Genomic DNA, 15553 nt, shown 5'->3' on the forward strand with positions numbered 1-15553 from the left:
GTTGACCACGGGGCCTTAAGCCGAGACCATTCAAGGTCAGTGACCTGCCGTGAGCCAAGGCCGAGCTCCCTCCTTCCTTTGGAACGGTTAGATGTCTCCTGTAGAGCTGGTGAAGTGGAAGGCGTGTTAGTCACACGGCAGACCATTTGTAGTGCCCGTGCCAGGCTTCCTCCTTGTCTGGCCGAATGACTCGGTCAACTTCTTACCACGCACGCGTAACCCCACCGGCGCCCTCAGGTAGCGTGGGATTTGAGTGGTGTAAGGCAACCATGCCTTCTGTCTATGCCCTTAAGGAAAAAGCTCTACCGCTTTCAAAAGAAGTTTGCCTCTCCGGTCTGGACGTGGTGCGCAGTCGTGCCGACAAAAACCTGATCACTCACACGTACGGGAGAGCCCTGGCAGAGGTGCCGAAATAGCTCAGTTGGGAGAGCGTTAGACTGAAGATCTAAAGGTCCCTGGTTCAATCCCGGGTTTCGGCAGCTGGAGGCAGTGTAGTCAACCAGCGCAGTTCTGCAACTTATGCCTCAGACTTGAAAACAGCAAAACGTGGAAATAGTGCAGGATAAAGGTGTGAAAGCCCCCTGGTCTGAGACGAGAGCAAAAAAACTAGGATGCTACAGAACTCTTAGGTTCTCGTTGAATGCTTAGCCTGCACCCTTCAGTTTACGTGACCGCATGCCTCAATACCTGCCTACAAATCATTGAAAGGTAGCCTCCTAGCCTGCATGCCATTAGAAAACCCCTGCTTTTGACAAGGCTCCTTGGAAGCGCTGCCACCTGACGAGGTGGCTGAGAGGTTAAGGCGATGGACTGCTAATCCGTTGTGCTCTGCATGTGTGGGTTCCAGTCCCACCCTTGTCGTCCGTGTGCTTCCTCTTTACTGCTATGTGCCACACAGCGGCAACTGAATGCTCCCCCAGACAGTCGTGCAGCGTGAAAACAACAGTGATCCGACTACTTTGAAAATCGTGCAGTGTGAACTTGGCATAAGTGTTTCACAACCTTGGGCTGCATTCCCATGCTGGTTGGACACACATGCTGTAAGTTCATATGAACAAGCCACTTCAACAGGAGGTGGAGGATATGGACAGCCAATCCACATTTCAACTCTTTGGAGGTGTGGGTTCAAATCCCACCGCTGCCAGGGTGGCCTTTTGTTCTTAATATTCTCCTAGTGCATGTTCCCGCTCAGTGCTTAATTAGTAAATGAATAATTTCCGGAACAAAACCAGCAGTCTCTCGCCGCTGTGACAAAACGGTGGTAGCACAATTATAAAGATTATAAAGATTCGTTGCTGAATGGTCTCATGTATTATCCTGTTCCATATCCATGCCAATCGTGAATTTAAAAAAATAAATTCTCTCTCTCTCTCTCTCTCTCTCTCTCTCTCTCTCTCTCTCTCTCTATATATATATATATATATATATATATATATATATATATATATATATATATATATATATATACACTATATTGCCAAAAGTATTCGCTCACCTGCCTTGACTCGCATATGAACTTAAGTGACATCCCATTCCTAATCCATAGGGTTCAATATGACGTCGGTCCACCCTTTGCAGCTATAACAGCTTCAGCTCTTCTGGGAAGGCTGTCCACAAGGTTTAGGAGTGTGTTTATGGGAATTTTTGACCATTCTTCCAGAAGCGCATTTGTGAGGTCACACACTGATGTTGGACGAGAAGGCCTGGCTCTCAGTCTCCGCTCTAATTCATCCCAAAGGTGTTCTATCGGGTTGAGGTCAGGACTCTGTGCAGGCCAGTCAAGTTCATCCACACCAGACTCTGTCATCCATGTCTTTATGGACCTTGCTTTATGCACTGGTGCACAGTCATGTTGGAAGAGGAAGGGGCCAGCTCCAAACTGTTCCCACAAAGTTGGGAGCATGGAATTGTCCAAAATGTCTTGGTATGCTGAAGCATTCAGAGTTCCTTTCACTGGAACTAAGGGGCCAAGCCCAGCTCCTGAGAAACAACCCCACACCATAATCCCCCCTCCACCAAACTTTACACTTGGCACAATGCAGTCAGACAAGTACCGTTCTCCTGACAACCGCCAAACCCAGACTCGTCCATCAGATTGCCAGATGAAGAAGCGCGATTCGTCACTCCAGAGAACGCGTCTCCACTGCGCTAGAGTCCAGTGGCGGCGTGCTTTACACCACTGCATCCGACGCTTTTCATTGCACTTAGTGATGTATGGCTTGGATGCAGCTGCTCGGCCATGGAAACCCATTCCATGAAGCTCTCTGCGCACTGTTCTTGAGCTAATCTGAAGGCCACATGAAGTTTGGAGGTCTGTAGCGATTGACTGCAGAAAGTTGGCAACCTCTTCGCACTATGTGCCTCAGCATCCTCTGACCCCGCTCCGTCAGTTTACGTAGCCTACCACTTCGTGGCTGAGTTGCTGTCCTTCCCAAACACTTCCACGTTCTTATAATACAGCTGACAGTTGACTGTGGAATATTTAGGAGCGAGGAAATTTCACGACTGGATTTGTTGCACAGGTGGCATCCTATCACAGTTCCACGCTGGAATTCACTGAGCTCCTGAGAGCGACCCATTCTTTCACAAATGTTTGTAAAAACAGTCTGCATGCCTAGGTGCTTGATTTTATACACCTGTGGCCATGGAAGTGACTGGAACACCTGATTCTGATTATTTGGATGGGTGAGCGAATACTTTTGGCAATATAGTGTATATATATATATCTCTATCTCTCTCTCTCTCTCTCTCTCTCTCTCATATATATATATATATATAATGAGTAAAACCATCATGGCTTCTCTATTGTTAGCAAAACATCTTGAGGCACCTCATCCTCTGCAACCCCGCAACCATTTAAGGGCAGTTGTGGTAAAGAGAACTTTAAATATCTCTTATGAATTTAATATTAATTTCAAATTTCCTAAATGTTGATATTTTGCTTTATGATTTGTTTCATTGTAGACAATCAGCAAGTGTGAAAAAAAGCTTTAGTAAAGGTTAGGGTGACAAAGTTCAGGGAAAAATTCTACAGAAACCCAGAACTGCTGGAGGAGTACAGAAGAGGGAGGTTAGGAGAGAGAGAGAGAGGTTAGGTTTGGAGATGTTACAGCAGGTGTAATTAGCAATAAACACCCTACAGTGTTAGGAAATGTACATGAGAGTACACACACACACACACACACACACACAACCCTTTAGCCACTACTATAACAGGACTTTGGTGCTGGACTGAGTGGACTGTTCATACTGGGGGAAATTCCCGCCACACTAAAGCATGGAGGTCGTGTGATTCTTAAAGTGACAGCAGCCTAATAAATTTGCTGCACAATTTTGTTATAATTTAGTAATTTAATTACATAATAAATAAACAGTTATTTGTTCTTCTGTTAGTAATTTGTTTGTTTTTTTTATTTTCTTTTTTACTTTACTTTTCAATTCATTTCAAAGACTAAAATTAAGCTCTACCCCACCCCACAACTTCAGGACCAGTATAGAACACACACACACACACACACTCTCACACACACACACACACACACACACACACACACAGAGTAAGCATCAAGTCTATACTATATGATGATGTATACATAAAATGTTTTTTCCCCATGTTATGAGACTAATTTAATGTAATGCTTTCTTTCCGCTTCCAGGAATCAAAAACGAAAACAAACTGGAAAAATAAAGAAAACTGAAGAGCTGACTAAGAAGCAACATGAAAAGAAAAAAAGACAGTGGTCAGTTATTTTTTAGTGCCATGGTAAAATGCTTCATGTTTTTTAGGTAAACGTTGAAATGTTGTCCTGTTTATTCCTGTTTTAATGTTTTTCTTATACAAGGTATAAGAAAAAGTATACAAGGCTCAGTATAAATCTCAGACTAGTATACTTATTATCATTACCCAAATAATTAACCTCATTACTGAAACCTATATATCATTACTGAAACTCATGATTATTAGATGTTAATTTAATTAATAGAGATATAGTACTTTGATTTTAAATGCATGTGCAGAATCTTAAAATGATGTTCTCTCAGGTTTGTCACGTCATTTTGAAAAAATGTCAGGTGTCTTCAAAATATAAAGAAAAAATGTTTGTAAATTGTGGACGGTGTTGCGGTAATGAGAGAAATCAGTCAAAATTTAAAAAACTGTTAAATTAAAAATAAATATTATTTCAGAACTTGAAGTAACTGTGCATGACTATTAATAATCCATTTTTAAAACTGTGAAAATGTATTTGCTTTTCTATCAGTGTTAATGTTTTCACAGTGTTGCAGTAATGAGATTTTTTAGGACTTATTTTGGAAATTATGTTCAAAAAGGTGTTAAATGGTAAGTAAAAGTTTTTAAATTAATGTTCACAAACACTCCAGACTTTGTTGCTAATGTCTAAAAAAAAAAAAAGTTAATTTAAGCATTTTTAAAATTTTCATGTTTGAAATTTTTAAAACCAAGATTTCATGAGAATCACCCAGATATGTGTGTAAATGTTTGTAGAGGAAGTGTTGGAGTATGCTGTAAAAACATCGATTTTAAAGTACTATCCGCTGTCGTCTGCACTCTGCATGCTAATCTTTGTTTTAAAATTGTTCTTCTGATGTCTGAAGGTCCAGAGAGTGCTGAGGGTAAACCCATGGGCTTGGAATCGAAGTACAAGTGGGTTTTTAGAACAGAATGCACTCTTTATATGAGGTGTCTGCTAAGACCTATATTTTGTAAAGGTGTATGATGTATTCTGTGTGTGTGTGTGTGTGTGTGTATGATGTATTCTGTGTGTGTGTGTGTGTGTGTGTGTGCTTGATGTATTCTGTGTGTGTGTGTGTGTGTGTGTGTGTATGATGTATTCTGTGTGTGTGTGTGTGTGTGTGTGTGTATGATGTATTCTGTGTGTGTGTGTGTGTTAGGCACCTGTTGGAGCTGTTAAGGAGGACAGCGGTTCACGGTGAGAGTAACTCTTTGCATATCATCGGTCCATGTGGATCTGTTAAAAACATGGTACGAAGCTGTCTGTGTGCTACTTCTATTAGGTTAGGATACACACATGTACTTTACACTAAGCTGTTGTGTGTGTGTGTGTGTGTGTGTGTGTGTAGCTGCTACGTTGTGCTCTGAGAGAGCTGCTGGACTTGCAGGAGGTGAAGATGAATGTCCTGCAGGTTCACCTGAGCAGTGAGTGTTGTGTAAAAGAGCGTGTGTTTAAAAGAGGCTGCTGGTTTAAGTCACGGCTCCGTTCATGGCCGCGTGTCTCGTGCAGGTCTGCTGCAGATGGACGACCGGATCGCTCTGAGAGAGATCACACGCCAGCTTCAACTGGAGAACGTCGTAGGAGACAAAGTGTTGGTGAGTGTGTTCCAGTATTCCTGGAATTCTCGAGTCGTGTATACAGCTGGGACGTTACAGGAGCGGCAACATCACATGATTCAAAAGAAGTGAATGTGAGAGAAACTTGGGAGTGATATTACTGTAACTGATAACCCAGTCTGTCTGTCTGTCAGCCTGCCTGCCTACCTACCTGTCTGTCTGTCTTCTTGCCTGCCTGTCTGTCTGTGCACCTGTCTGTCTGTCTGTCTGCCTACCTACCTACCTACCTGTCTTTCTTCCTGTCTGTCTTCCTGCCTGCCTACCTGTTTGTCTGTCTGTCTTCCTGTCTGCCTGTCTGTGCACCTGCCTGTCTGTCTTTCTGTCTGTCTTCCTGCCTGCCTTCCTGTCTGTCTGCCTGCCTGTCTTCCTGTCTGTCTGCCTACCTGTCTGTCTTTCTGTCTGTCTGCCTACCTGTCTGTCTATCTTCCTGCCTGTCTGTCTGTCTGCCATTACCTGTTTGCCTGTCTTCCTGCCTGTCTTCCTTCCTTTCTTTCTTCCTGCCTGTCTGCCTTCTTGCCTGCCTGTCTTCCTGCCTGCCTCCCTGCCTGCCTGTCTGTGCACCTGTCTGTCTGCCTGCCTACCTACCTACCTGTTTGTCTGTCTTCTTGCCTGCCTGCCTGTCTGTGCACCTGTCTGTCTGCCTGCCTATCTGTCTGTTTCTCTGTTTGTCTGCCTGCCTACCTCTCTGCCTACCTGCCTGCCCACATGCTTGCCTATCTGACTGCCCGTCTATCTGCCTGTCTACCTGGCTGTCTTCCTCCCTGTCTGTCTGTCTGCAGGTGATAAAAGCAGCAGTCAGCCAGTGTTCTTCATCCTGGAAGAGTTTGATCTGTTTGCTCATCATAAGAACCAGACGCTGCTGTACAACCTGCTGGATGTTTCTCAGTCTGCTCAGGCTCCTGTAGCTGTGGTGGGACTCACCTGCAGACTAGTATGTACACACACACACACACACACACACACACTTAATATACCTGTCACCAAAAAACGCCGCATGTTTATAAAATCTCTGTATTTTTTTCCTGTTTGTTTATTGCAGGACGTTCTTGAGCTCTTGGAAAAGTGTGTGAAGTCTCGTTTTTCCCACAGACAGATTCACCTGTTGAGTTCTCTGACTTTCCGTCAGTATCGAGACGCCTTTCGGTCCGAGCTCACGCTGCAGGATGACTTCCCCGACAGCAAGTTCTCTCAGGAGTGGAACCTCTGTGTCTCGGTACGACACACCGCATCACGAACCTGAACTGAAGTGTTACACTGCTCACATGTGAACATACACACTGCTGGAGGAAGCTCACGTGTTTTCCTCGATTGTACATAGCACGTGTTCTCTCTCCTCGTCTTCCTCACCACTGATGATGATGATGATGATGAGGGAGTAATTATAATGATCCAATTCTAACCATGACCACCATGATTTGACCAAGCATGACCAATTAGAGTAAAATAAAAATATCTAAAGGCTTTATATATATATATATATATATACAGGTGCAAAGTTGATTTATTTCAGTAATTCAATTTAACAAGTGAAACTGCTGTATTATATAGAGCCATTACACACAGACTGATATATCTCAAGTGTTTATTTCTTTTAATTTGGACGATTATGGCTTACAGCTAATGAAAACCCAAACTTCAGTATCTCAGAAAATTTAAATATTGTGAAAAAGTTCAATATTGGAGACTCATGGTGTCGCACTCTAATCAGCTAATTAACTTAAAATACCTGCAAAGGTTTCCTGAGCCTTTAAATGTCTCTCAGTCTGGTCCAGTAGGCTACACAGTCATGGGGAAGACTGCTGACTTGACAGACATCCAGAAGACGGTCATTGAGACCCTGCACATGGAGGGTAAGACACAAAAGGTCATTGCTGAAGAAGCTGGATGTTCACAGAGTGCTGTGTCCAAGCACGTTAATGAAATTTTAATGGAAAGAAAGTGTGATAGAAAAGGTGCAGAAACAACAGGGATAACCGCAGCCTTGAGAGGATTGTGAAACGAAGCCCCTTCAAGAATCTGGGGAGATTCACAAGGAGTGGACTGCAGGTGGAGTCAGTCGCATTCCTTGTGTCAAGCCAGTCCTGAACCAGAGACGATATCAGAGGTGTCTTACCTGGGCTAAGGACAAAAAGGACTGGACTGTTGCTCTGTGGGCCAAAGTCCTCTTTTCAGATGAAAATAAATTTTCCATTTCATTTGGAAATCAAGATCCCAGACTTTGAAGGAAGAGAGGAGAGGCAAAAATCCAAAGTTGCTTGAGGTCCAGGGTAAAGTTTGGGGAGTGGTTTGGGGAGCCGTATCATCTGCTGGTGTTGGTCCACTGTGTTTTATCAGGTCCACAGTCATCTACCAGGAGGTTTTAGAGCACTTCATGCTTCATTCTGCTGACCAGCTTTATGGAGATGCTGATTTCATTTTCCAGCAGGACTTGGCACCTGCCCACACTGCCAAAAGTACTAATATCTGGTTTAAGGAGCATGGTGTCCATGTGCTTGATTGGCCAGCAAACCCTGTGAAATCCCATAGAAATCCCATAGAGAATCAGTGGGGTACTGTGAAGAGGAAGATGCGAGACACCAGACCCAACAACGCAGAAGAGCTGAAGGACGCTATCAGAGTAACCTGGGCTTCCATAACACCTCAGCAGTGCCACAGACTGACCGTCTCCATGCCACGCCGCATTGCTGCAGTAATTCATGCAAAGGGAACTCCGACCAAGTATTGAGTGCTGTACATGTTCATACTTTTCAGTAGTCCAACATTTCTGTGTTGAAAATCATTTTTTTAATTAGCTTTTTATTGGTGTAATATTCTAGTATTCTGAATTTTGGGTTTTCATTAGATGCAAGCCATAATCATCAAAATTAAAAAAATTAAACACTTAAAATATATAAAAATATATCAGTCTGTGTGTAATGAATCTGTATACTATAGAGTTTCACTTGTTGAATTGAATTACTGAAATAAATCAACTTTTCGATGATATTCTAATTTATTCAAATACACCTGTGTATATATGGTGGGGGGACAAAATCTCTGCTGCCCTCTAGTGGACAACTCTGAACATAACCATGACGACCACGATTTGACCAAGCAGGAGTAAAATAAAAATATATAAAGGCTAAAAATATACATTATAGAAATATAACATACATATAATAATAAAAATGCTTTTATTACAAAAGTACAGCTTTTGTATAAATATATAATCACTGCCCGATGCCTGTGGGTCATTATACACAGAATCGAACTGAGCAATTATTTTCTTTACCCGTGTCACGAAAACTGAAGGACGTCATAGTACGGGTTTTTAAACTGTGGTCAGCCCTGAATAGGGGACAATGTCATTTATTTGTTGCTGCTGTTTCTTCTTCTTCTGGTGTCCTTATCCATGAGAGACAGAGAGAGAGAAAGAGAGAGACTTTGACTTTTACAATCCTTTTATTTACACATAAGTCACATAATATGTGGTAAAATCAGGGTGACTCAGTAATTCAATAAATACATTTTAAAATATTTCAATAAATTAAGTTAAGACACATCAGTGAATGGTGGATTTAGTTTAGCTCTGGTGCAAAGCAGGGTTTCTCTTCTGCTACAGAGCACAGAGCATTAGCATGACACCACACTGTCTCAAACATCTTCACATCATTCATCTTTCTGTAGAAATTAAAATCAATTAAAATTCTTGATTTAACAAGTCTGAGGAAAATTCTCTTTGCATCAGTCTGTGTTTTGTGCAAACACAGGTATATCGCCATTTTGCCTGACCAAATATAAAATTGATCAACTGGCATTTGAAACTGTTCCTCCTGACGTACTTAAAACATACTGAGAGAGAGACAGAGAAAAAGATCTTTATGTGGTGGGTATGAGAACCCTGATTTGGCTGATGTGATAATTATAGCATCATTACAAATAATACAGTCTATCTGTGTAAACTGTGTGTGACGGATAAAAAGTGCAGCTTTGTTCCAGAGCTACAGTATCCTATAGTAATGTTGTAAATGCTTGATTCTGATTGGTCAGATTCATTCGTTAATAAAAAGGGTGTGGCTGGTGATATGTTGAAGCTTTTCATGAGGAAATGTGTAATATATTTGGAAGGAGTCTCCAGTTTTAGTGTTTTTCTAATAAGGTTTGTTTGTGTTATTTTCAGTAACAGGATACGTTTTAGATTTTGGTCTAAAACTTTAAGAGCAAAAAATCAAGAGTTTGGTGAGATCATGATCCTTTATAACTGGAATAATGTGGATAATTTGCTTCGGTGATGTTCCACGATATTGGATGCAACTCAACAACAAAAGATGTTCATTAATTAGTAAAAAATTCTACACCAATTACCCATAACATCATGACCACCTGCCTAATATTGTTTTGGTCATCCTTTTGCTGCCAAAACAGCCCTGACCTGTCAAGGCATGGACTCTGCTAGATCCCTGAAGGTGTGCTGTGGTATCTGGCACCAAGATGTTAGCAGCAGATCCTTTAAAGGAGAAGTTCACTTCCAGAACAAAAATCTACTGATAATTTCCTCACCCCCTGGTCATCCAAGATGTTCATGTCTTTCTTTCTTCATTAAAGAAATGATGTTTTTTTAAGAAAACATTTCAGATTTTTCTCCATATAGTGACCTTCAATGGTGTCCTGGAGTTTGACCTTCCAAAATGCAGTTTAAATGAAGCTTGAAAGAGTAGTGTTTACGTTAGGTTAATATCTATGCATTGAAAATATAGTCAGTGAATGTTTTTTGGGGATTAATTGCAGCTCAGCCTCTTTCCTGTCCAGGCCTATACAGTGTTTCTATATTAATATTAAAAGCCATTTTGAATTGGATTCATTATTGGGGTTTGGAACTTAACTGTTTAATGGTAACTGCTTACATGATGTCATGAGGTCATGTGACCAACTGGCATCATGTAGAATTCTGAATTCTGTTCTGAACATCACCTGATGACGTACATAGCAACCATCCTCAGACCACCTTTAGCTATCGACAGAGAAACAGTGCCCCTTGTGTAACAGCGATTTTACACCATTTAGCAGTATTTTTACAGCATTTAGCAGCGGTTTCACTGAGTTTAGCAGCATTTTACACCATTTAGCAGCATTTCACCACTTTTAACTGTTTTATACAATGGCTGCACTGTTTGTGAAAGATCTTCACCCTGAAGTATCAGAGGTGATACTTTCTAATAGATTTAGACCTGCAGGACACGTCCAATCTGTCCACATTTGCAGGGACAGGAAGACCGGCTCTCCTCTCGGATACGCGTACGTCAACTTTCGCTATCGAGATGACGGTAAAACAAACCTTTTCTTTTTTCTACACTGTTTCTTACCTGTTTTTGCAGCAGATTTAAGGCTACATGTGTAACTTCTGTAGTATTTTATAGTTTTACTATATGGATATGGTCATGTTTTAAATGGTACTAAAAAGATATGAAAAGATATTTGGATGAGTTATATATAGACTATAATAGACTTTAATTAAAAATGAATGGTTTATTTCTGTTCCCTCAGCTGAGAGAGCCATTGACATGTTCAGTTTTGAAATCCTCCTGGGGAGACCCATGCGTGTCATGTGGTCAAACTGGGAACCCACCGCCAAGCCCATCAAGGGAGGGAACATATTCATCAGGAACCTTGATTGGTCCATTGACTGCACCTCCCTGTTTGACACTTTCTCTGTGTTCGGGAGGATCGTGTCATGCAAGGTTCGAGCTTTGAGCTGTTATATATGAATATATATATCTGAATAGCTGAATATCTGTGTTTCATGATTAGTGTGTTGTTGTGTGTTGACACGCTGTGTTTCTCCTGAAGGTTGTGGAATCAAAAGGTTATGGGTACGTTCAGTACGAGTCAGCGGAGGCGGCGGAACGGCTGAACGGAAAACTCCCGAACGACCGCCAAGTGTAAGTCACATGTAAATTAGTGTCTTTTTACCAGCCAGGGTTCAAATGTCAGGATTTTTTAAACTTTTTTAAACATTCCTTTTTAAACTAATTGCATTGAACTCTTTATATTGTCGAAACAGAGATTTGTTTGGTCTTATGAGGGTATTTCAGTCAGCATCTGGTGGTAATTTTGCTGTCGAGGACATAACTTTTAACAGCAGGGTTTAGGAGCCCAAGGTGGAGGCACGCAGGGCCGAGGAGCCCAAGGTGGAGGCACACAAGGCTGAGGAGCCCAAGGTCGAGGCACACAAGGCTGAGGAGCCCAAGGTCGAGGCACGCAGGGCCGAGGAGCCCAAGGTGGAGGCACACAAGGCTGAGGAGCCCAAGGTCGAGGCACACAAGGCTGAGGAGCCCAAGGTCGAGGCACGCAGGGCCGAGGAGCCCAAGGTGGAGGCACACAAGGCTGAGGAGCCCAAGGTCGAGGCACGCAAATTTATCAAGAAGATTGACCACACCATCCACAGAAAGTGCCTGCGTAGAGCCCCACCATTACTGTACAATGTACCACCAAAACTGCGCCAACCAGTGCTGCCTCCCTGGTTCGAAAGGAGCACCCTTAAGACACCTTGCACAAAGGACACTGTCCAAAGCACCAAGGCATCTGCCTCAGAGGACATCAGCCAGATTGTCTACTCTGCTGCCTCACAGATGGTCCAAGCCGCTGGATCCCCTGCCCCAGTAAACAATGTGGAAGCTGTTGAAACTGCTGGCCCAGAGAACTCTGAGGAATCTGTTGAGACAGCTGCCTCAGAGGGATCTGTGGAAGCTATGAAGACAGTGGCCTCAGATGACAGGGTGGAAGCAGTAGAAGCAACTGCACCAGTGGAAGCTACTGAGACAGCTGCCCCAGAGCTGTCTCAGAAATCAGAGTTCCGGCTCCACTTCAGGTCCAAAACACAACAAAAAGCACACACACACAACAATAACAATATTCTGCATGCTTAATATTACATGCTAAAGATAGTGTATGAAGGATTATGGTCTAATCTAATTGTGTGATTATTATATTGTTATTAATAATAATAATAATAATAATAATAATATCCTGTGTTCCCAGGATGTACCTAAATTTCCACCACCCCAGAAGAGGCTGACGATGTATATGTTAGAGTTAGCAGATTTAGATGACCAGATCACGATGGCCTGTGAATTTCACACACACACACACACACATCCGGCTCGTATACACTCCTGCTCTCCAGCTTAGCATTTTATTCCACTTTTATCATCACATGTCCACTGAAAACATCTACAAACTCGTGCTTTCAACTGCATTTGTTTTTAGTACTTGATATCAGTTCATAGAGAGTCTGAGCCCCACCACCCATGCTACCTGATCAGATGCCTCTGTTTCTGTTCTCTCTCACTCTTTCACACACCTCACACACTTTCTCTCTCTCTTTGCAGATGATTACTTGCTTCCACTGGTAGCAGAAATCCACCCTGCTGATGCAAAACAAATCACTCTGATGCTTGTGCAAGGAGAAAACAATTTCAAGATCATGAACATGATTAGTGATCCCGAGCACTTGCAAGCCAAGGTAAGTGTACACACACACACACACACACACACACAGTCAAGAAATAGACATTCAAGCAACATGGCAAGTGTTTCATATCAGATTCGTAAATATCTTTAACATGTTAGCTTTGGTCATTTGGAAAACAAAGCCCCACCCACTACTCCCTCAGTCCTCATGTGTGTGTGTGTGTGTGTGTGTGTGTGTGTGTGTACGTTTGTAGGTGGATAAAATGGACACCTTACTGCGGGCAAGAGAAGCTGGTGTGAAGTTGGTGAGGATCTTTAATTAAAATTTCTGATATTGATTCATATTTAAATGGATCATTACAAAGGCGGACAGACAGACAGATACTAGTGAGTATAGATGGTGACATAATGAAGTTAGTGCCTCCACAGGAGCAGTCTGACACTTTCACGGTTGGCAAAAGGCAAGCTGTCAAGAACAAAGACAACAAATCACCTAAATTTATTGTAACTGCAGGTATAAATGAACTGCAACACTCAGGGTTTCATAAGATCATACCTTGTTCATGGGTACTATAGCCATCCTCACTTCTGATGCTGTGAGTGGATGGAGAAATGGCTTTGAAAAACCCATCAATCTCACTATTCCTATTGTGGAGAGGCTGTTTTTTGTGATGCAGGACATCACAGTCTCCACAGAACCACTCATCAGGAAGACACTCTCTGCACCTACGGAGGAAATCCAAAATTAAGTAATGAATTTGTTGTTAACTGAAAGACTTTAAGTTTTTGTTTTATCGGCATCATAGTCAACAACAAATCCGAAATGTCCCCACACCACAGATTTGACTAATATCTCCTGCCATTAGCACTTCTTAAGCCAGCATTTTCAGAAGCTCTACACAAAGTATTATTTAGAGTCATGACATACCGAGTCTCTCCATTGTATTTACTATTAATTCACAAGTATGACCCTTGCTGAGTTTGTTCTCGATTCTGCTCTGTGGTTTTGTGTCCTTGTACCGTTTCTGCACTGACTGTCTTTGCTAAATTTTTTGATTACTCTGCCTGTTTATTTTGACTCAGATTTTTGCCTACTGATGTGGATTTAATAAACTACCACTTATGGATTCTACACCTTCTGCCTGTAGGAGTTCATCACAATTAGATAGATAGACACAGTTTTCCACACGTTCAGACAAAGCTTTCATGTCGAAACATGGGTGCAGATTCCATAGAAAGAAATTACATATTTTTGTGTCTTCATTGGTAGGAGTTTAAAATTCAATTCAACTTTTTTCTGCAAAAAAGCAGAAAAACATCACAAATTTTGACATTTGACATTTTTGGCCACAACAATCACAAAAAAACTTTGTGAAGGCCTGAAAGAACTGAATATTTAAGTGACATGTAAGTTGACATCTGTAAACAGGATGCATTTGACCATAGGGTCAGATTTTGGACAAGCCTGACCTCAGTAGACGTGTTATTTAATAAAGTAACAATAATGACCAATATTTCATTTCAAATTGTTTATTTCATTTATTCAGCAAATGAGTTTATGCTAAGATTTAAAGCTGAAGATGATCGAGTTTTTGTTATTAAGATTGTTTTAGATTTCTGACAAAACTAGCATGCTACTGGTCAATTAGAGAAATTATTCTCAGATTTTTAAAGACATCATTTGAAGAATATTTCCTGAAGCCTTAGCAATCCTGAGCAGCAGGTAAGTAAAACATTGCCAGTGAGATTGTGTCTGGATGAAGCAGAGCAGTTAATGCTAGAATCCCTGCAACAGCAGGAGCTTTGTTCTTTATGTAACTTACATTTACATCTTGATCCTCTTAATAGAAAGAAGTTTTCACTCTGTGGTGTTAATTTGTTGTTGTCTTTTTGAAAATTTTCCTCACAGACTTTCTTTCATGAATATAAACCCCCATTAATTCCTATTATTACTATTCTATATTTAAGGTATAATTAATACCTTAAATATTTTTATTTAGATTTTTTAGAATGTTAGATTTATTAGATTATAAGATTCAAACACTCTTATGTCATAAATAAATAAATGTACACAAAAGGTTCTTTTTAAATTTTAATTAAAATGCCAATCATAATATGAAATTATTATTGGAGGGTGTGGGGCTTATTCATTCCTTTTATTGTTTTTTTTCTTAATCTTGCTGATGTTTTTGCATGATTGCAAAATATCATCTTCAGGGTTTCCTAAAAGAGAAGTGCAGGAGAAAATGACGTCTGTCCACAGCTGGATGTTGCACTTCCACATCAGATCCGGATGGGGCTCCAACTTCTGGCTTGGTGTCTGTATCACAGACGTTATTTCATCTGTTCTCCCTGATCACAGGTGGTGTTGCTGTCTATCTAGCAATAGCCTCTTGTGGAAATTTGGGGCAGAAGTGTAATGCCTACCTCAGGAACGAAGTTCTTCATTAGGCAGGGAGGCAACATGGGCTGGCAGAATTTCTGAGGAATATAAAACTGCATCCTCTGCATTCTCTGACAAGCAAGGAAACCATGACCTCATTCACGGAGCCGAACCCCCCAGAGCGGCCGTTCTCTATCATCACCTTTATGTTTTTGATTATTCCAAATTGCACAAAGAACAAGCGCGGACCCTCATAACCCAGGTTCTCATCCACGTTCTTAATGTAGAGATTCAGACCCTGGAGCAGAAGAGGCAGAGTTAGCATTCCTTTTGTGTGTGTGTGTACACATGTG

General features: G+C 41.5%; 1 protein-coding gene and 1 non-coding gene across 2 annotated transcripts; both read left to right on the forward strand.

Annotated features, from left to right (window-relative positions):
• Window positions 1-406: 406 nt before the first annotated feature.
• trnaf-gaa (transfer RNA phenylalanine (anticodon GAA)) lies at window positions 407-479 on the forward strand. Its single transcript has one exon. It is a non-coding gene; the product is annotated as a tRNA-Phe (tRNA).
• A 10026-nt stretch (window positions 480-10505) lies between these two features.
• On the forward strand, window positions 10506-11290 carry LOC131349729 (polyadenylate-binding protein 1A-like). Its single transcript, XM_058385304.1, has 3 exons — window positions 10506-10671; window positions 10892-11085; window positions 11195-11290. Exons 1-3 carry the CDS (start codon window positions 10506-10508, stop codon window positions 11288-11290), a joined length of 456 nt encoding a protein of 151 aa, XP_058241287.1.
• The last annotated feature ends 4263 nt before the right edge of the window (window positions 11291-15553 follow it).

This window comes from Hemibagrus wyckioides, unplaced genomic scaffold (assembly GCF_019097595.1).
Source record: "Hemibagrus wyckioides isolate EC202008001 unplaced genomic scaffold, SWU_Hwy_1.0 Contig10, whole genome shotgun sequence".
NCBI lineage: Eukaryota > Metazoa > Chordata > Actinopteri > Siluriformes > Bagridae > Hemibagrus > Hemibagrus wyckioides.

Bases quoted from the DNA above. Each gene is read 5' to 3' on its own strand.
- LOC131349729 (XM_058385304.1), top strand. From the start codon at position 10,506: ATGGCTGCACTGTTTGTGAAAGATCTTCACCCTGAAGTATCAGAGGTG. The intron at 10,672-10,891 runs GTAAAACAAACC...CTGTTCCCTCAG, and splicing joins CTTTCGCTATCGAGATGACG to CTGAGAGAGCCATTGACATG. The intron at 11,086-11,194 runs GTTCGAGCTTTG...TTTCTCCTGAAG, and splicing joins GGAGGATCGTGTCATGCAAG to GTTGTGGAATCAAAAGGTTA.